This window comes from Serinus canaria, chromosome 1 (genome assembly GCF_022539315.1).
Source record: "Serinus canaria isolate serCan28SL12 chromosome 1, serCan2020, whole genome shotgun sequence".
In the NCBI taxonomy this organism is placed as follows: domain Eukaryota; kingdom Metazoa; phylum Chordata; class Aves; order Passeriformes; family Fringillidae; genus Serinus; species Serinus canaria.
The window spans coordinates 98,095,985-98,116,879 of record NC_066313.1 but is presented as its reverse complement, the minus strand read 5'-3'; the positions used below and the strand labels follow the sequence as shown (position 1 = coordinate 98,116,879).

At 41.1% G+C, this 20,895-nt stretch overlaps 1 protein-coding gene across 2 annotated transcripts in view; it reads right to left on the bottom strand.

The window, feature by feature from the left end:
• REPS2 (RALBP1 associated Eps domain containing 2) overlaps window positions 1-19,875 on the bottom strand; it is a 91,350-nt gene extending 71,475 nt beyond the window's left edge. For both annotated transcript variants that reach the window (XM_030234693.2, XM_030234694.2), the window contains exon 1: window positions 19,593-19,875. In XM_030234693.2, the coding sequence (XP_030090553.1) occupies window positions 19,593-19,796 (204 nt within the window). In that variant the 5' untranslated portion in view covers window positions 19,797-19,875. The remainder of the gene's footprint in view (window positions 1-19,592) is intronic.
• Window positions 19,876-20,895: the final 1,020 nt, after the last annotated feature.

Sequence of the window (20,895 nt, the reverse complement as noted above, 5' to 3'; positions counted from 1 at the left end):
GGAAATTCACTAGGAAAGCTGAAGGGTTGAAAACCCCAGTGTTTCTTAACTGCTAAGTTAGTTTAAAGCCTAACTGAGAACAAGTACTTACCAAATATATGCTCTTTCCCCTATTTTCCTTGCCTAAACCATTTAAACCCCTCAGAGTTCTTAAGCTTTTAATTCCCTTAGTGCTTTTGCACAGGAATCTGTTGGCTTAGTAGACTTACAACAACCACTTTGTTAGGCATGAGAAGCAAGATAACAAGGGAAATCCTATTCCCAACACTGCCCTTCACTCTGGTCACACCTAACAAATACTGCTCTACCTCCCCAGCTGCTGCCCAGCACGACTGCCCCAGAAAGTGCTGTCAGTTTGAGATATCTCAAGTTTTATTTTACACTGGGAAATTAAATTTCAGATGTTCCTATTAGTGACAACTTACTGAAAGCAAGTTTAAATGGAAGAGGAAAATATTTGAATACAACAGCAAACACATTATTGCCACATTTCTCTATTTGTCATTTTTCAACTATGGTTTAGTTTTATTTTGCTGATGAAACTGGGTCTACAGTCAGAAATCAGGAGTGTTTTTTCCCTGTGTAAATACTTAAAATAGATATAGATTACATTTCATCCTTGGTTTTGAGGGTAGGCTGACAGGGAGACAAGGGCTGATGCAAGATACTAGGAATTTTTTGGGGGAGAGGTAGGTGTTATAAGTTCCTAGGGCTTGCACAGGGGCAGGGAAAAAAATGCCAGTTTTACATCTACTCTCCAAAAAAGCATCTTTATTGATGATCTGCTTCTCACCACAGTTGTGGGCTCACTGCTGACGAGCATGAATGGGAGTATTTTCTTTCTTCAAGTCCTTACCCATACTAACTTTATAAGTTGCTCTACAGCAACTGTACAGAGAAATTTCAACTCCTTAAAAAATTGTTTTAAGCAGAGAAAAAAAATCTAACTATTTACTCACAAGCACTTTTTCTCTAGAAACAAATTTGTGTATATATATTTCGCAATACTATCTGAAAGACTCTCAGATTTTATATAAAAGTGAAATATCAAGATAAAATTACTTTTAAAATAACTTATGGTACGATAGTATTTCTGAATGAAAAGAACTTGCCTACTCTAACTAGCAACAAGAAACTAAAAGCAGCACTGTACGTTATACATTTTAAAAAATGTAAACTTCCTAATTCTCAGAAAAATTTCCAGTGAGTACAAATTCTTAAAATATTTGCAGAAAAAATAGAAAATAAAAAGCTTTTCTCAACATGTATGGCAGATACACTGCATTTACTCACTACAATTTCAAAACCTTCTTTGGGATTGATGTCACAAATAATTCTGACTCTCAGCACTGTACTCACCTTGCTGGCATAAAGAGGGTATTTAATACTGACACATAAAATACAGCTTTGAGTAAGGCTACGCCTATAGATTCAGGCCATCTGGAGGTACATGCAAAACCAGGATGATTTTAACTCTGACAAAAAACAAACTGCGCTACCTTTTTCTCTCAAATAAACCCTAAGAACTACACAAATTGACTGATAATCTGTGTGTTCCTATGCAAACAATTACAAAAAAACTGTGACAATTGCAAATGTCACAATGCATTAAGAGGGAAAAGCATTCAAAATGCCACATAAATAATACAGAGTAACACTAATTTTAAAAAATATTTTTCATAAAGATAACCTTATCATTAAAATAGCCATGCCCTTTTAGAATTTTATTTGCTTACCTGTATGTTTCATCCTACCAGATTCAGAAATATAGAAAACCTTTTGTTCACAATGAACAATTCATGCAAAAATGACTCAATTAGACTACAGTTTATAATAGAATTTATTTGTATTCTGTACCTTTCTTTTTAATGTCACAATATTTGGGCACCATACCCAAACTCTTATTGTTTTAAATCCCTCAGAACTGCTTTCAGAATAATAATTCCCACAACACTGAAAATCTTTGGCACTGTACTTTAATGTCAAAAGGAATTAATTCAAACTGAAAGAATACAAAACCTTTTGTCCTTTTAAACAAGAACTTTTAATATGGTATATAATTGTACTTGTTGCACATCAACAGTACAAATTTAATTCAGATTGCAGAAGAATACCAGTTGGTTTTTTTTTCCCCTTCTTGCAAAAAAAAGCTGGAGGCACTTCCACAGAGTATAAAGCTGGAGGCACTTCCACCTTGACACTCCTCAGAGGAAACTGATTTTCTACAAAAACTTTGGGAAGGGTTCACCTTGAATTCCTGAGCAAGACATTTCTAGTCCATTTGGGTCCCCACCTACAACACAGCCCACAGATGAGGGCACAGCCTATGGAAACCCAACACACTGAGTGAGTCCACATTGGATGAAACTTGGAGAATAGGCAGATCAAAATGGAAGGTAACAAAAACCAATTCTAGAGTTTAGCGTTTCTCCTAAGTCTCCTTGTTAAGCATTCTGCAATGAAATTGTTTGCATAGCAATTGCTGATCTTCTGTAAGTCTTGACAGACATATGAGATGCCAATCATCCAACTTATTTTACTTCCAAGAGCTTCATATATGACTTGTTTTTAAAGGAATTAATAAGAAATATTTCCAGCTCAACAAGGAATTTACGGTGAATTCATTTCCTTCCTGAGGGATGACTTTTGGAGGGTTTGTGTGGGTTTTAATCTTAATTTTGGGGTTGTTTGTTCAGTTTGGTGCCAGTATTTCCAGTTGAGGGCCCTCTGAACACTGGGTGCTGTTATGAGGCTTTTATTTTCTGGTCCACAACCAAATGCTGGTTTCAGGGACAAGACATGTACACGATCACGTAAGGAAGCCACTAACAGTATGTTTTTAAAACTAGAACTTAAAGGAAAGAACACAGACACAGGCGAACACACCATACAACACAATCCACCATTTCAACACGTGTAGAAACTCTGACTCTGCCTTGCTGGACACCAACATGATTTTATGAACCTCAAAATCTTCATGAACTCTTTATGGATTAGCCCACTGGGGCAAGAAGATGACCCCAGACACAATTCAGTGATGGACAGTAAAGATCCTGCAGTTGGTTGATGCATTTTGACTGTCTTGAAGGCCATGATCAGTGGTTGTAATCAGCAGAATGGGCAGTACAGCCCCATCCACAGGGAGGACCTCTCCTGCTCTCCTGACACTGCAGCTCCCCAGGGCCTTTGAAACCATACCAGTGTGCCTCAGGCACAAGGGACTCTTCATTCAGAACCCAGAGGAAAGCCACAGTGGAATTCCCACTTCTCTGAAGAATCACTCCCATATGGGCTTTATTCTTACATCCGATGTCACCATTTGCACTGTTTTCTGTCTTACTAGCAAATGCTACCTCAAGATTCTGGATAAAACACTTTCTCTGCTTGCACTTTCCTAAGACATCCTGCAGAAATGTCCAAATGTAAATGTCAGTTTGCAGCACTAAACTAAAAGGAGGCATGGTAGCAGTAGGCTTGAAAAAGGAGAGGAATAATCTGTTCTTTACACCAGATACAAACAACATCAGGCTTAGAAACAACCTTGAACCCAAAGATAAGGCAGCAGAAGAGTCCATTACCTATAAAAATTGTAGAGTTAGCACCAAGGATTAACAAATTGCTCAATACATGGCAATGGGATTTTGCTACAGGCATGAAAGGCTATTTAGGGATAGTCCAAGGTCCTTTTCATGCTTGTAGATTATTTAGCCTCCTGTAAAGATGTGGCTGATGTTATCACACCATACAATACTCTCTCCAACATTTCTCAGAACTCATAAGCTTTGGTGTCCATTTGGTTTGAAAGAAGGGCAGAGGTGTCAAGAATAGAATTTCCCAGACCATGATTTTCACAGGTCTTTTCAGGACTGCTGATGCAGCTCAGCTCCTTCTCTGTGCTGACACAGCCATCAGGTGTCACAAGCTGTTTCTGAACCAGTTAATGTTTCTGCTACCACTGGCCCATGAAAAGTGCTATGCTGTGCTCCAGCTGCCACTTGCCTTTTCCCTATGAAAAGGCAGTGTGGAAGGCCAGGAGCCAGGGATGGCAACCCAGGGGCAACTGAGGACACAAGTCCTAAGACCTGAAAGACAAGATTGTGTCCACTGGTCCATACCTCAGCAGCCATTTCAAGAAAAAAGTACAGAAAGATCACGGATTTTCAATGACACCTAACATCTACAAAAACTTTAAACATGATTTTAGTGATTATCCTTTGTTTTATTCCCTGTCATACATTGAAAAGTGAAAATTACTGGGCAGCCTCTCTTATTGATGACCAAACCCTCTTCCCTTGGTACACTTAAGGGATCCTTGACCACTCCAAATTCACTGGTCTTCCTCCCTATCTGCTTCTTGCTCCAAAAGCAGCAGAGTCAGTAATGAAGTGAAGAGCAGAGGAATATCTAGACCCAGCTGAGCAGGGCTAGAGGGATGAAGGTGTGCATTGCCCATTGCTTGTATCCTGCTTCTCAGATGAAGCTCAGTCCTGGCATTTTCAGAACATACACAAACATCTCTCTAGACTGGGGAAGCTGGTTAAACACAACCATACATCGTCTGAAATTATTTTGCATTCCAAATAGTCTTTCAAACAAACTATGTCACAAGCACTTTATACAGCTCAAGATCTAAAAACACATTTACAAAGTCAAAAGGTACATAGTCAAGGTAAGTTTGGCTCATAAATAGAAAACCTTACATAATTTTTTCCAGGATTTAGTATCAGCAAAAACACTTCTGCCATGAAATGAATGGTGGAGTTTGTTATTTTTATATTCCACTGGGCATAGTTGTGCTGGTTTTATACAAAAAAGTACTCTCCTGAAATGTTTATACTTAAACATCTCTATAACAAAAATTTAAAAGAAAGACAAATGTTGCTTGCAAGTAAAGAAAAACAGCAGAAGAATAGTAAGAAATTAAGGAAAGTCTATTACTCATTTTTTACTCATAATAAAAACCACTGAATTTTTTTAAAGATAAATAAATTTTAAGTACTTTCAGAAGGTTCCAAAGTCCTCTTAATTAAGGATGAAATAGATATGGAGATAATTAATGAGCTAGATATACCACAGGAGAAATGTTTTGCAATAAGACATAATCTTGCTGCAAAGGAGACTTAAGCAAGCAGAAGAATTTCCTGCACACCAGCACAACTAGGGCAGTTCTTCCACCATTGGCAGTGAAACCAATGCTGAATGATCTAGACTTCTTAAACATAGCTGAAGAAATTAATGCCACCTCACACAAACAAGTGAGGAATGAGCAAATGCCAATGATGTTGGGTATTTAATTTAGAAGTAGCCATCAAATGCAATATGCTGAGCTGGCCCACTGTGTGTGAGGAGCTAATTTCCTTGTTGTGCCAAGGATAATCTACATCTACCTGTTCATCTCTATCTCCAATATGAGACATCACTTGGGGTCACTGGGAACCTGGGCCTAAATACAATTTAAAAAAATAAATAAAAGTGGTAGGGAAGAGTGGGGAAAGGAACAGACATTCTTTCCAGCTCCCAGGCAGATGGCAGTCACAAAGGCTGGAAACACAGGGAGAAAGAACTGGCACAAAAGGAACAAGAATGGTGCTGGGGCACATTGTCTTCAGCTTCATGGGGAATTAGAGGGAATTTATAGAACAGAGAGCTCCCAAAGCCCTGCAGTGATCACACTGGGGTGCAGGTACAGGTCATCCTGCAAGGCACTCCATGGGCAAGGTGTACCTGCAAACAGAACTCCTGGCAAGCCCTCAGGGGACAACATTAAACCTCTCAGTGGCTGTTGCCTACTACATAGCGGAATAAATGACATCTCCACCAACGTCCAAGCACTTGCATTTTTCTTAATGCCAGAAATCTAAGGAAACCAAGGAGGCGATAGGATTCAGCTCTAGTTTCAAGGAAATCTTCTCAAAGTAATGCATTTTAGCAAGGCATACAATTAGAAAAAAGCCCTATGTAAAGCTGACAAAAAGAACAAGAACGCATCCCTTCCGTTTCTCATCCCTCTATTTATTTATTTCCTGGCAGATGCAGAGAAGTGCTGAACCAGCAGCTCTCTTGGCTGGTGGAAGTCGCCAGCTGGAAACTAGGGGAACAAAGAGCAGTGCAGGTGGAGCCTCGTGGGAAGAGACAGGGGAGCAGAGAGGGGCACAAAAATAGCAGCACAGCAGATACGGAGACACTCTCCTGTCCCTTTGCTCTTCTCCACTCACTACTACAGGGGGTTTAAAATGCTATTTTACAGTCATTTTTAACCTCATGCCCACAACACTCTTTAGAATCATAGAATCATTTAGGTTGAAAAAGACCCTAATTGAGTTAAACTGTTAATCCAGCACTGCTCCAGGGACGGTGACTTGACTTCCCTGGGCAGCCTATATCAGTCAAAGAGTTGTATTCAAGCAGCAGAACCAATAAACCCCAACTTTCTATAGACCCTTGTCTTGAGGTGACATTCCTACAGGGATTGGGCTCATTTCCTTTTGGAACGTTCCTCTCAGCAGCAAAATTAACAGGCTTTTCTTTCACCAGATAATTTAAGTCTTCCACATAACTCTTAGATACTCTTCAAAATCTCTCAATTTTCTTGAAATTTTGTTGAAATAGTTAACAAATTCAGAAGTTATTACAGGGCTGAATTAATAGCATCATTGCACAAGCCTCACCTCTTTCGAAAATCAGACCAAAGAAACCTCAGCCCAGGACATAGGAAATTGACAAATTTTAGATTACAGTAAGAAAGGTGAAGTAGAATAAGTAGTAATACCTTTTTTTTTTTTTTTTTCTGAAAGGACACAGCTATGTAGGAAATGGCAAAACCTTTCAGGAGTATAGGTTTGTGGTTAGTCATATAGTGATAACAGAGACCAGTAGTTGATAGGTCATTGCTAGCAGGAGATAAAATCTTGAATTGAATAAAGAACAGGGTGACACCTTAAGCCAGCCCCTGATGTGAAACCAGATGAGGGATGCCTTTCCTGCAGCATACATTGCACATTCAGAAACTCAAAGGTGTCTTCAGCCATTTGACCATTTAATAGTTAATGAGACTGATGAGTGTTCACACAAGGATATAAATAGCCTTCATATTCTCCTTGCAACCTTGGTAATAAATGAGCCACTGCTGCTACAGAGGGGTAAACTGAATTTTCTATTGCAAAGAAGTACTTCTAGCATTGTGCTTGCAGCAGTTCTAGATAGACCACAACAAAAGGGGAACTCAGCAGAGAGCAAGACTATCATTAAAAGCATTGACAGAAAATTCTAACAGAAGAGAAACATCAGCAGCAGAGCAAAAGAAACATTTTATATTACATAGTACTGAAAAGCCATTTGAAGTTAAACATTTTTTAGGTGTTAAGTTTGGGAAGTGGTCCACTACGGCAATGTGTATTACCTTATGATTCAAACACACCTTTCCTTGGAACTACACAACTCCATTATGCTCTTTCATTACAAAACTATTGCCCTGGCCACCTTAGAGCAATGGTGAAATGTTTTTTGGAACAGCTTAATCTTAATATTCTTCTACAAAGGAAAATTTCTGTACAATGTTTTTTGCAAGACATGTTGTCTTGAAAGTGTCATCAAGAAGCAAAGCAGAATTTCAGGTATTTAAAGTTGGCCCAAATAATTTCACTGCTCCAAAGGAAGTTTTTCTCTGTAGAGCCCCATATGACCCAAGCCACTCAATGAGACAGTGCTGGGAAAACTACAGAAATGCTTTCCTGGGCCAATGCCAGTTTGACCATAGGATGGTCCTGCAACTCTCAATTTAGGACCCTAAATATTACCAAAATTCTCCATATGGGTGGGAAACAGGAACACATAAAGCTAGATAGTACCACTCATCCACTCTGTTAAATGTATTTCACATCTACAGCTCTTGACACATCGTTCCTCTTTTTTTTCATTAAAATGTGAAACACCTATGTTTTGAAACTTACCTTGACCAACTTACTAGAAGGACTAGAAAAGTACTATCAAACTATATAGTAAGGGTAAAAGAAAAAAAGAAAAAAGATTCACAAATGTCTCTTTTACTTTTGCCCTTCTGGAAGTTTCCCTCACTTAAGGTCCATCCTTCAGTACCTGAACAGAAGACCTTCATTCCATTTCCAGAGTAATCTCTTTTGTTGCAGGGCTTAAATTCAGTAGTTATACTGAAACAAAGTGCCTTGCTAGACTTAACTAAAGCTTTACCTCTTGCACACTTCCCCTGCAATCAAATATATGCATAGTAAGTAATGCAATCTAAAAACAGCTAATGAGTATTTCCTATGGAAAAATACTCCTTTGGAGAATATACTCCTCAAGGACAGTCCTGATTTAGACTAGATCAAATAAAAGATATAATTACTATAATACAGCTGTGGGAGGAGGAGGGGGAGGAGAGAGGGAGCAAGAAAATAAGGCACTGATAATTTGATGTAAATAACATTAAGAATTATTTTCCTGCTGACATCAGTACTGCCCAATGCTGCTCTTTCTTTTTCTGAAACATTTGCTCTGGCCAGTGAACCTGGGACCTGTCAGGCTGCAAGGTAGCAGGTGCTGTAACATCATCAACCCCAGGCTCCCCATCCTGGTTCCTTCCTTTCACAACACCCAAAACATGTTTTGACAGACATGACTTCACAGCTGTATTATTTTAGAGGTATACTGTGTCTCCAAAATGATAATATAGTGCTGTTTTGAAAAAGAAGTCCATGGCTAAGCAAGGGTAGCAGCAGGGTACAATACAATTGCAAAAAATCCCAAGCATACTATTTGTTACAGGGGTACATCTCCATCATACATCAGGCACAGAAAGCTGAGGCTCTCTTCATTTCTAACCCTGGCAGCACCTCGTGAAAAACTCAACCTAAAAACTGGCTAAGATTTTGGCTCCAAAATTGGGGTTATTTTGGGGAATTTTGAGGGGTTGTTTATTTGTTTTGGGTTTGATTCTTCTCTTGCTGTTGCCAGGCATTCCAAGAGATTACCCAAGGCTCTGTAGGAAGCTTCGGATCTCAGCAGAGTTTTACTTTATGTTATCTCTTTTTAAAGGTCACTGGGTTCTAGCCTGTTTCGTCTTCCTTCTGCAGCAGACATTTATATTTATAACCTGCTCATCACCATGATACCTAAGCATCTAATAAAAACCAGAAACAAGAAGCTTCCTGGACCCTGCCTTTTATTACTCAACAACAGAGAGCAGCTGTTAACAAAATAATTGAGTTTTATTTATTTTTGCCTTCTGATCTCCTCCCAAACCAGAGAAGCCCCAATAAACGCTGGCCACCAGGATGACTCCTTCAGGCTCCTCCAATCTGTTTCACATCCACTGCTTGCAATGACATTCACTGCTGTCCTGCTTCTACTCATCTCCCTCAGCCTCAGATAAAGTCTTTGTTCATACGCTCTTAAAAGGGAACACTCATTTCAGCCTATCTATTCTTTATGCTTCCAACCAGCACCATAAGGGATCTCCTGCCAGTACCAGAAGCACAAAAAGCTGGTGGGATGAACTTCACAGGTACCAAACCCAGAAAGGAACCCAGCCAGTAACCCAGACATAAGCCCACCATGATCTGCAGAAATGTACTACATACTTTGGAATAGGCTTGTTTCTCCTTCTCATGCTTCTTAAAAATGGTGTTACTGTATAGTAGGTCCAAAGGAAAATTTGTTTCCATTAATACTGAAGTCAGAGTTTAGAGAAGAGACAGCCTGAACGCAGGGGACATGCCCTGCCCAGGCTGCGTAGCTAAATAGGAGAATGCTTCTGGCAGCTACAATTATCTAGGTTTTCCCCAGCCTTCAGCAAGAAAAAGTTCATTCTTCAGAGGTTTAAACATTTGTTTCCTGCTTATCAGAATGGGTTATGGACAACTCTGCATGGCAGATCTGACAGCTGGTGTCTCCCTCATTCTAAAAGCAGTGGCATTTAAAGTTGCACAAACCACTGGAGTTAAAACACAGGAAGTAGCAAACACCACATGAAAAATGTGAGAAATCCTCCCCAGCTTGATGGTAGCCACCAGATCCAGTCATCTTGAACCAGACTAAATGAAAATACTGCAACATCTTGAATCTCTTCCTGGGAAAAAAAAAAAAAAAACCAAAAAAAAAAAAAAAAAAAAAAAAAAAAAAAAACCAAAAACAAAAAAAAACCCCAAACAAACAAACAAAAAAAAACCCTAATTCCAATGAATTGGATTCCAATAAACCTTTCAAATTTTTACCAGGAAATGAAATGGGTTCTTTCCAGGTCACCTTAACACAAAGGTACCATAGAGTCCCATGGAAGTTGTTTTGATGTTCCACACCTTTGTGGTTCCTCAGCAGGTGACATCTCTGAGGCACCACAGTCTCCCCTGTGAACAGGCTGCCTGGCTACCACCACTTCTATCTGTAAGGGCAGAATTAGTGAAATGAACAGAAAGGAACTAGAGGTGATGCACATGAACAACCTCTTTCCCAAAAGTCATGCGTTTAAGGTGTAACAATGCTTCAACATCCAAGCAGTTCAAAATAAAGTGTTTTGATTTAATTCAACAAATTACAAGGTTTTAAATATTTCCAAAGGAACTTCTCTTGCAAACATCATTAAATTTGCCCTAGAAGACAGGAAGAAATTCTGGCATTTCCCATAAAACTGCTGTTCTGGGTTTTGTTCTGTTTTCAGACAAAATCAGACTTAACTAATACAGAAGTAAACAGAAATTCTGTGACACATGATGTCCTTTTGCTACAAACAAATCCATTACAGACATATCTCCCACTCCATCAAAGTATTTTTTTCTCAAATGAGCTTCTTTCTTCCATAGTTACTGTTACATGATTTTTTGGACTGTCTACCCCAATAAAATCTTGATGCTTCCTGTACCCCTCCTGTTCTATCATACTTGGCATGTTTCCTGAGTTCACTTCCCTAGTGCTTACAATTACAGCAGGTCCTTTTAAAGGCAATGCAGCAAACACAAAACATTATCTTCTATAGCTGTGCAGTTATCTTAATCAATAATATTTATTAAAACCCTTCTTTAGTTGGAAGGGTTTTTACTATTTTTATATGGCTGAAGAGTGTCACAAGTTTTCTTAACTGAAGGTGTGCCCTTGTTGCTAATTCCATTGCACAGTGGTGTATGCTGAAGACACTTCCTGCCCTTCCTTGATCTTATATCCCATTTACCTATAGTTAGAATCAACACATCTTTTGGAAAAGCAGGTTAAATTTTTTCTCTTGCACACCACTACACAAAACACTAAAATTATCACTATTTCACCCAACATGTTTGCACCTTATGTGCAGAAATGCATCCTTCTGTCAGTGAGAATCTACTTGCTTGTGTCCAAACCAAGGGTTTGTCCTCAATTCAGCAGAAGAGCACAGGATTTCAAAACAGCAACACTAGAGTCAGAAACTACACTGTCTCCAGTGCCTGTGCACAGTATGCCAGCATTTATGGCACATTTTTGACCACAATTTATATTTGCAATTCTATCTGTACACAGTAAAGGAAAAGTAGCCTATGGCTATTAAAATACTCAGATGTTCTTATAAAGACTGCAATTATTCAGAGGACGGAAAGTAAAAAAATAATTTAAATATATACAGAATCACACAATTGAGTTTTGGCCTCCCTCCCCTTTTATTCTTATTTTTGGCATTCGGGATCTCAAAGTACTTCACCTTTTACTGCTCCACTGTTGTTACTGTTCACAACAAAATAATTCTGACTCTGTTTGTTAGCCCACAGCAGTCACCCTGTTTTGCAAATGATTTGTTTTGTTCCAAATACCATCAGCTTGGCTTCCATAGGACATCATTGTGTAAATTATGCCAGAAGTAAATAATGCATGAAATGTGAAATGTCGCCGATGCCAAAGCTGATCTAATGTTTCTCGGTGTGGAAAGAGTTTAAGAAAAAGAAAGAATTAAAAAAAAAAGGTAAATTCATTTGAAAGGTTCATGCCAAAAAACCACTTGAAATTTATAATCATAATAATAAAGCAATGCTACAGACACTTGCTATCAGAAGAATACAGCTTCATGACTCATATCAGAGTGAGCAAGCAGACACCATGGACCATGTTCAGACAGTTTGAATTCAAGCTCAGCCAAGTGTTTCCCATTAGCCGAGACTACACTTTCAGGGCCACCAAGCCAGTGGGAATTATGAGGCCCAAATCCAGCACTTTATTATGGCTCGGCCCAAAGGAGCATCTCCCCACCACATCCTGACAGTGAAGGGGACCAACACAATCCTGCATATTCAGACTGGATATGCAGGAGGACTGCAGGACTGGAAGACTACACAGCTGCTGGGCTAAAATACTAGATCCAGTATCTGCAGATTTTTTGGATGGGGGAAAGACTGCAGGGCAGAAAAAAATCCTACAGACAAAAAGTAAAGCAGAAGAAAACACTGAAGATGTGCTCTGGTAGTCAAGCTATAAAAAGTTACTCAATATCCCCCCCTTTTTGCAAGCTTCACAGTGGTGAACATGGAGCACTCCTGTAGCTCTGCTCAGCAATGTGTGCTCCTTGTAAAGGCCTGCATGGCTCAAACAGGCACAAGGTATGATTGAACAGGCAGCCACTGGGTAACCTCAGAGCAGTTCTAAGCAGCCTGCTCCAGACCAGAGAGTGCCAGGGTACAGAGGAGCATCTTCAACACCACCCTGCAAATGTACCACCCAGCCTGAAACAACTGGCAGCACCAGGTGTCTGAACTTCAGTGTTTGTAGGGCAGATTTTTGGAAAAAATAAGCTACTTAAAACATTATTTAAGTCCAAAGAGATAAGACTCCCAATTTCATAATTATCTAGATAAAGACCTGTCTTGTTATTTGGTCATCATTAAAACAAGACTCTTATGTTTAAAAAAATTACTATAACAGTTTTGCTCTTACCACAAAGTAATAATTTTAAATATATTTGAGCAACCACATCACCTAATAAACATTTTAATTCTTATTTTAGAATAAGAATTAATTTAATTATTTAATTATTTTATAATAATAATTAATTCTTAATTATAATAAGAAATTTGTTCCATTATAATTGTTATTAAGAGACACACCTACTTGTGTGGGTATGTATGACATATGCAAAGTTAAATTTAGCTGAAAACTGGAATTCATTTAAAAATACAAAGTCTTCATCTGCTAAAAAACCAAAAGCTACACATTTCTCATATATATACAGATTTGGAACTTTATAAACATGTTTTGCCTTTTAAACACTTTGATAAATGACGAAAATATAATTTGCAGTTAATGATTTAGTTGATTATTTCTGGTCACTATGTCCTATCAGGTCACAGAACTAAAGGATCTCATCCCACCACAACTACCTCATCATCATATCTAAAAGCAGGAATAAAAAATAATAATGAAATTTTTAAAAATAATGATAAACAAAACCAAGTTATTCCAAACAAAGTTCTCAGTTTTATACAGTGTCACTCAGTAATGCTGCTGGATACAATGGATAAAGAAAATATTCCCGCTGTTCAGGAAGAGGGGATTACTATATGTCCACAGTTGATTTTCTACTCCAGCAACCTTTTCTAGTTAATTATCCACTAACTCAACTATTAAACTGTTTGACTGTCACAGGTATTTCTCAAATCACAGTATTTTACATTTAAATAGGCCATTTTTCCTGACTCCTTGCTCAAGAAATGCTTGTTCCATCTTTCATTAATCTACCTTGGCTAAGTTTTTCAGTTCAGCTAAATTCATGTTTTCAGACTTTATACTATCCCTCTTTCACAGGGGGTGTTTGAGCCAGATTCAGCCACTGAAGTGAATTGTGTTCAACATCTCCTTTACAAAACAGACTGTGGCAACATCATCAATCTGTGTATAAACATCACAATACTGATAGCAGATTGCTGTAGATATACACAAGACTAGAAAAGGTTATACTCAACTGTTTGGTCAACCCCACTGCACTTTTGTAAGTACCGTGACAAAACCACTTACTGAAAACATAAAAATGAAAACCATTCTTCATTGTCCCCACTTCATACTGCAGCAACCTCTCATGAAGAAAGTTAACTCTTTTTCACCCCAGTGGATCTTTTTCCATGATCCCTTTTGTATTATATGAAATCACTGGCACAGCAAAGCATTATTTTCTTGGCAAATTCAACAATTAATTGACACTTGGCTGTTATGAGGGTTAATTACTGAAGGCTGCAGGCCCTGACCAGACTAACTCTGACCATCCCATTGCATGTCTGTGACAAGCAGATCTAAAAGTCTTGTGTGATTTGAAACATACTTGGAAGGAATGGCTTCTACAAATCATCTACTGCGTATGTCAACACTGAGGCACTCAAAACTACTCATTTTGTAAGCAGCAACTATGAAGTGATAGTTTCAAGATGTATTAAGATCACCATTGTATATTTTTTTATGGAATACAACAGCAAGATAGCTCCAGGTGAAGTTTTACCCTTTATTTTATTACAATTTAGAAATTTTCTTAGTAACAACACTACTGTAGCTTTTACATTGGGTTTTTCATTTTTCTATTTACACAAACACAAGTTTGCTTGCGATTCTAGAAAGGCAACAACAACTTAGGAGATTGTGGTCAGAAGCACTGACACTGAAATGTCAGTTTCCCTTTCCTCCTCTTGCTGCACTGCTTACACGATGATGTACCATGCTTTTGTTTCTTCCTGACTCAAAGACGACAGTAAGATGCAGCTTCTCTCTAACACCACTTTTTGATGGAGCAACTGTTCGCTCAGCAAAATCACACAGCCAGCACAAACATAACGCCAGGTTCTGTCAACAGCTGCAGCAGAGTGAACTTTATTTTTGTAAAGCAACATTGAGTCCAGACTTTCCTCACTCAAACAGATCACATTGTAGCTGCCGCAATTCTTTTCCCTTTCTGCTTGTTCGAAGCAGACTGTTGGTTCCACCCCAGCTATCATGCAGGTAATAATTTATACTTAGGGGATTAAGAAAAACAAATTTCAGAAAGCCAGTCCTTCCTGGCATTTTTCCAAAGAAATATCAACTTTACCATTTTTTTTTAGTCGATTCACACTTCTGCTTTTTGAACATAATACTGCTAAAGTGTAGAGTTGTAGCTATAGAGACAAGGCACAATAAACACAAGTTAACTCACGAAGTCTGCAGAAGAAAAGCACGACCGTTTGTCTGTGCTCCCTATTCACAGTGCTGGAAGGAGAGTCCCAGCTAAAAAATGCAGTGTCTGTACAGCTCCAGCATCACACAATTAGTACTTGTCATCCCTGGAGCTCAAAATAACACAGTGTGTTCGTTTGCAGAGGAAAGAATGCATTTTCTTAAGAAAATTGGATCTCTGTACTGATAGTGCCAAGTCAACAAATAAGATTAAGGTTTATAAAAGTGAGAAGTAAAAATACTGTCAGACAACCAAGTGAGAATTAATCAAATAAGTTGGAAACTAATGAAAAGAAGTATGCATTTTAGTGTAAATCTTGAGTCCAATTCTGCTCAATTTCTTAAGACAAAATACTCAGAGACAATAGTAATGTCAAGAGACAGCAAAACTAGCACAAGGTACCTTGCCTTTGCTTATCAGAGGGCAGTGATTCTGTAAAGCATTATTTTATCCAAGATGCCTGCAGCTATCAGCCCATTGTTAGCTGGCACCCACAACAGACACACTTGTGGGGTCCCAGACTCAAGCAGAGGCTGTATGTACTTGCTGGTGGCCAGCTTCAAAACAGGGTCACAAATCAACTGCCCCAAATGAGAGAGGGCAAAGCAGACGCTGTCAGCACCTGACACAGCTGTCAGTGTGGAGTACTGACATCCCAGGGCACTCAGGGAGCATAATCCAACAGATCCTGCAAGGAATAGGCCCAAACCCCCAGAGAGTTTGCCACACATGGCCACAGAAACCTGTTTTAGTCATCCACTGATGACAAACAGTGGTGCCTCCTGCCTTCCTCCCACACCTCTGTCTGCTGTTTCCCCTTGTTAGAAGGGTTACTGATATTGATCTATGTAACAAAGCATGCTGTGGGATCACCAATTTTTTGTGCACCCAATGCGTCCAAAACATTTACTTTTTTCAATTTTTTTTTCTTTGTACAAATTCAGTTCCTTTCCCCTTTGTTAGGAGCCTAAAGCATAGAGAACACCATTTTCAACCTCATCAACACATACGCATACATGTAAGTCCAGCGGATGCTGTTGTATTTCTTCTAATTCTGACACTCTGCATAAGTGCCTGGTGCATGACCAGTCTGCTCCTTCTCCTTCAACATAAATACTGTAAAAAATAAAAACAACCCAGGACAGACCTTTCAGGCAAATAATTACAGATATTTTGCAGAGTTAGTTTAAAGGCTCCCAGTAAAAGATCTGCCATAGGCTTTGTTCAAGTCTAAACACCATCTTAACGGCTCTGTCTTCAACCAAACAATATGTCTAGCCAAAGACTTTGAGTACACTGGGGAGGTATGATTACACAGTGCAAAAAACCCATGGTGTTCTGTCCCTGTCATGCCCTTCTCTGTCCTATGAAGTGTCTGGCATTTTTAATTTTAGTGCTAACTGCAACCTTTTTTCCAGAACTGAAATAACTCTTGCTGAGTTCATTGTTCGATCCTGTCTGTAAGTAAAGCAAAATCAGTACAAGCTCTGCTGAACTCTACTGCCCAGCAGAATTGCTGCTTTTAATGAGCCCGGGTGTGATGAATCTGTGTTCAATCACTTCATTCTTAGCAAGACCCAGCACTCTCGGGTGCATGCCATCTGCTCCGACTGACCCGGCCGCTCTTGGATTTCTTCCATTTATTCCAGCATTTCCTCTTTTGCCACATGCTCTGGCATTCCCTACCTGCTCTCTGTTACCTAGCCTATTTCATCCATGGAACTTCTTGGATTAAGCCAACTAACCTTTAAACCAAACCAGACCCTTGCCTGTTTGCTGTCTGAGGACACCCACCACTGCTATTCCCCTAGGAACTGACATCCCAAACAGCACTACTCCATCCAGGATGCACCCACTGATTTTTGTCTTTACAGTAAACCCTGCCATTACAGGTAAGGAAGTGGACAGAGATTTCCTGTGATGCTGGGAGCATCATCCTGATGAGTAATAAATCAAAGAGTATAAGGAAAAACTCCTTCTTTCGCAAAGATTTATCCCACTTATTACACAAGTACAACTGAAGACAACAGGTTTGAGACTGCTACAGCACTAAATGTCAGTTCTGGAAGCATCCTGATTTGTAAAACCATTCCTCAATTAATGCCTTGCAAATAAAAGGTTGCAAATTGCACATTGCTTACAAAACAATCTATAACTCTCTCTTGCAATAGCCCATGCAAGGCCAGAGAATTGTGTTAAGTACCTTCTGGACTGTGCTGGCTCTGCTTAGTAGAAATTCAGAATTTGTTTCCAAACCAAATCTCCCCATTTCTGATATGAATAAACTCAGCATGACCATTTCTGAGTCGGTCAGCAGGGATGCTGCCTGTATACAAAGCACTAAAAGATGGAGATTTTAAAAAGCTTTAAAAACCCCTGAAAAATTTTCACACTCAAAAAATTATTTCAAAGAAAGCATGTTATCTTGACATAAATGAGCTGTCTTGGCCTAAAATAGGTGTTCCCTGTACTAGCAGAAAGTGTATACCAGGAATCTCTGTGAATTGCTCCCCTAACTGATAGAGTGGTAGGATTTTTTAATGTGAGACTATTAAATTGCATTTTTGGAATATAGTAAGACAAAACATCAGAAAAATATCTCAAATAACATTGTGGGATTTTCCCTATTAAAACATCCCCATTTGCAATTTATTCTTTTTAACTCATTACATGAATTCATTTTTCCTGAAGTCTCAGTAAATGTAAGAATACCTGACAGGGGTGGGTTCTGAGGACAGGCACACCAGCAGTAGAGCAGAATGCCACTGTGATTTGTGCACTATAAACAAGAGGGAGAGGGAAGGAAGGAAAAAGAAAAACAGACCCAGATCCCACAGGCCTTATTATCTGAATATTCCTGAAGCCAATTACAGGCTTCTTTGTGAGTAATGTTCTCACCACAGCATAAATATACCTGGAAATAATCTAAAATAGTTAAAAAAACCCCAGAATGTCAAAACCAACCCACAAACAAATCCAAAAACAAAATCCCCAAAAACAAAACCAAAATCAATACCTCACCATTTCCAGGCTTAAATCAGACATTAGTACCAAAACAACCCTGAAAATAAACTATGATAATAACATAATGATAAATTTCACTTAAATGATAGGGTAAGAAACTACATAGCTAAAATATGAGTTTTTTTCCATACTTCTTTGAAAAATTAGGTGGCTATTTAGATAAGCCTTTTTATTTGAAATTAAATGTCCTGTTCTTCCTCTTTGCAAAAAGAGGAAAGAGGAAGAACACTCCTGGTGCTGTATCTATGTGAAATCTCTACTTTCACTGCTCCATTCACCTGCAAGACCAAGGTCACACTGTGGCTCAATACAAAGTAGTAATATAGTGCTGGGTAAGATTTTTGTTTAACTGATCTGGTAAAGAGCACAAGTAGGAAGAAAAATATCCTTGAAACACCACAATTTTCATTCAGAATCTGCTGCATAATACGAATTTATATAACCCTTTAAGAGACGAATTGCCAGCTACCAGGACAGCAGTGGAGCTCAGTACCTTTGGGCAGTGCCTAGATACATGACCCCCATTTCATCATAACTTTTTCCTGCTCGATCAGTAAAAGCTATTGAAGAACAAAATTCCTGGAAATAAAAGTTACATTAATAAATAAATAAACAATCAGGAAGTATTAGGCAACTACAGTGTGTTAGTTAAATTACTAATCCGCAGGTGGAGAAGACCCAAGTCCGGTTCCTCCCTGTTCCTGGGAACTGGCCGGCACAAGCTTTTCCTCAAAAAGCAGGAGGGCTGCGCCCCACAGCCCCTTTTGGGGACCACTTCTGGGGCTCTGCTGCTCTGACCAGGGAGACCCCCGCACTTCACACGTTGTACTCGCGCTCAAGAACTGACATAAAACACCGCAACATCATTCTACCCGCCAATTTTTTATCCACTGAAACAACATTTAGGGAAAATACCCTCAGTGGTAAACCAGGAATTTAGCACATGGCACGTCCTTTCATACAACTGATTTTATGACTTTCGGGGCCCTTCTGAGAAAGGCGACGGCGCTACCGACCTGACAGGGAGAGCCCGCGGGCGCGCAGGGCGGCACAGGGCGGCACCGAGGGGCACGGCCGGCCCCTCAGAACCCCTCAGAACCGCGGAACGCCGGCACTGCCGGCGCCTGTCTGCTGGAGGCAAGCGGGCACGGAGCAGCCCCAGCATCGCCGCTGCGGGGCGGGACCGGCACCGTTCCGCTCTGCCCCGCCGCCGACAGGGCTCTGCCCCGTCCCGGCCCCACGGGCAGTGCAAGGCACCGGCCCGCCCGCAGCCCCCAACTTCCCGGCGGAGGCAGCGCCAGCCCCTCTCCCGAACGGCTGCGGGATCAGGTCCTGTCCCGCACCCCCCAAACCGCCCGCGCCCCGCAGCCCCGGCGGGAGCCGGACCGGACAGCCCCCGACCCACCTGGTGCAGCGTGTCCGGGGGCAGCTGGGAGGCCCGGAACAGTTCGCCCACGCTGCTCCCCCCGGCGGCCGCCTCAGGGGGCGGGCAGCACCGCGAGAAGAGCTCGGAGTAGCGCTGCTGCTCGGTCTCGCTCAGGGGCAGCAGCAGACCCCCGGTGCCGCCGGCGGCAGCAGGGCCGGACCCCCCCGCCGGCCCCTGCTCCATGGCGGGGCGGCGCAGGCAGAGCCGCTCGGCCGGGCAGCGGGTGCCGCGCCGCCGGGGAGCGGGGGGACGGCCGGGGGGACGGGCGGTGGGGCGGGAGGTGTGGCGGGGGCCGGGGGCGGCGCCGCGCTGCGGCTGCGAAGGTGCAGTCCCCGCCCGGTGAGCGCCGCGCCGGCTCCGCAGTGCCCTGGCTGCTGCCGCCAGCCCCGCCTCTGCCCTCCCCGCGGCCCCTCCGGCTGCGCTGCCGGCCTCCCGCTCCTGCCCCGCTGCGGGACGGCGCTCACGGCCCTCAGCAGCGCGCGGGCTTCTCCCCAGATCCTAGAATCACGGAATGGCTTGGATTGGAAGGGACCTTAAAGAACGTCTCGTTCCCACCTCCCTGCCGTGAGCAGGGACACCTCCCGCTGGACCAGGCTGCTCAGTGCCCCTTCCAGCGTGGCCTTGAACACTGCCAGGGACGGGGCATCCCTCACCAGTAGCGTTTTCAAAGTACCACCTGCTGCTGAACGTGCCTCGTGGGCACCACAGAAAAGGAATGGCATCATTCGATACCCTGCAGTGAGTCCTAATCGATTAGCCACGACGGTTTGAAAGAGAAGCATCTCACCGTGTTCTCTCTCTAGTCTTTGCTTTAACGTGAAGGGCAAAGAGCCCCTTGTTCATGGAGACGAGATTCCTCTTTACTACTCCTGTGTCACCAGTGACACTGTAAGTATTCCCTTTACGGGTCCAGCAACACCTCAAAAGTCAGGCAGGCCACCACCGAGGTGGGAGGGCTGGGGACATCTCAGCCAGGAGGTTGTGTGTCTCATACTGTTTTTTGCAACCTTTCTTCCCAGCAGTTCTTTAGGGAATTTCAAGGATATTTTTGTCCAGGAAGTATTAGTATTCAATAAAAATATCCTTGTCCAAGGATATTTTTATTGAATATTTCACAGATATATACAAGGTCATCCTTGTAAATATCTGTGACCCACAGAGGAGGCAACAAATTCTCTTCACAGCAGTTTTGGTGCATAGACATGGCCTGGTCCAGGAGAAAACTACCTCCTGTTTGTTTCCATCCTGTACCACTAGCAATGTCAGACCAGCATTGTTACCT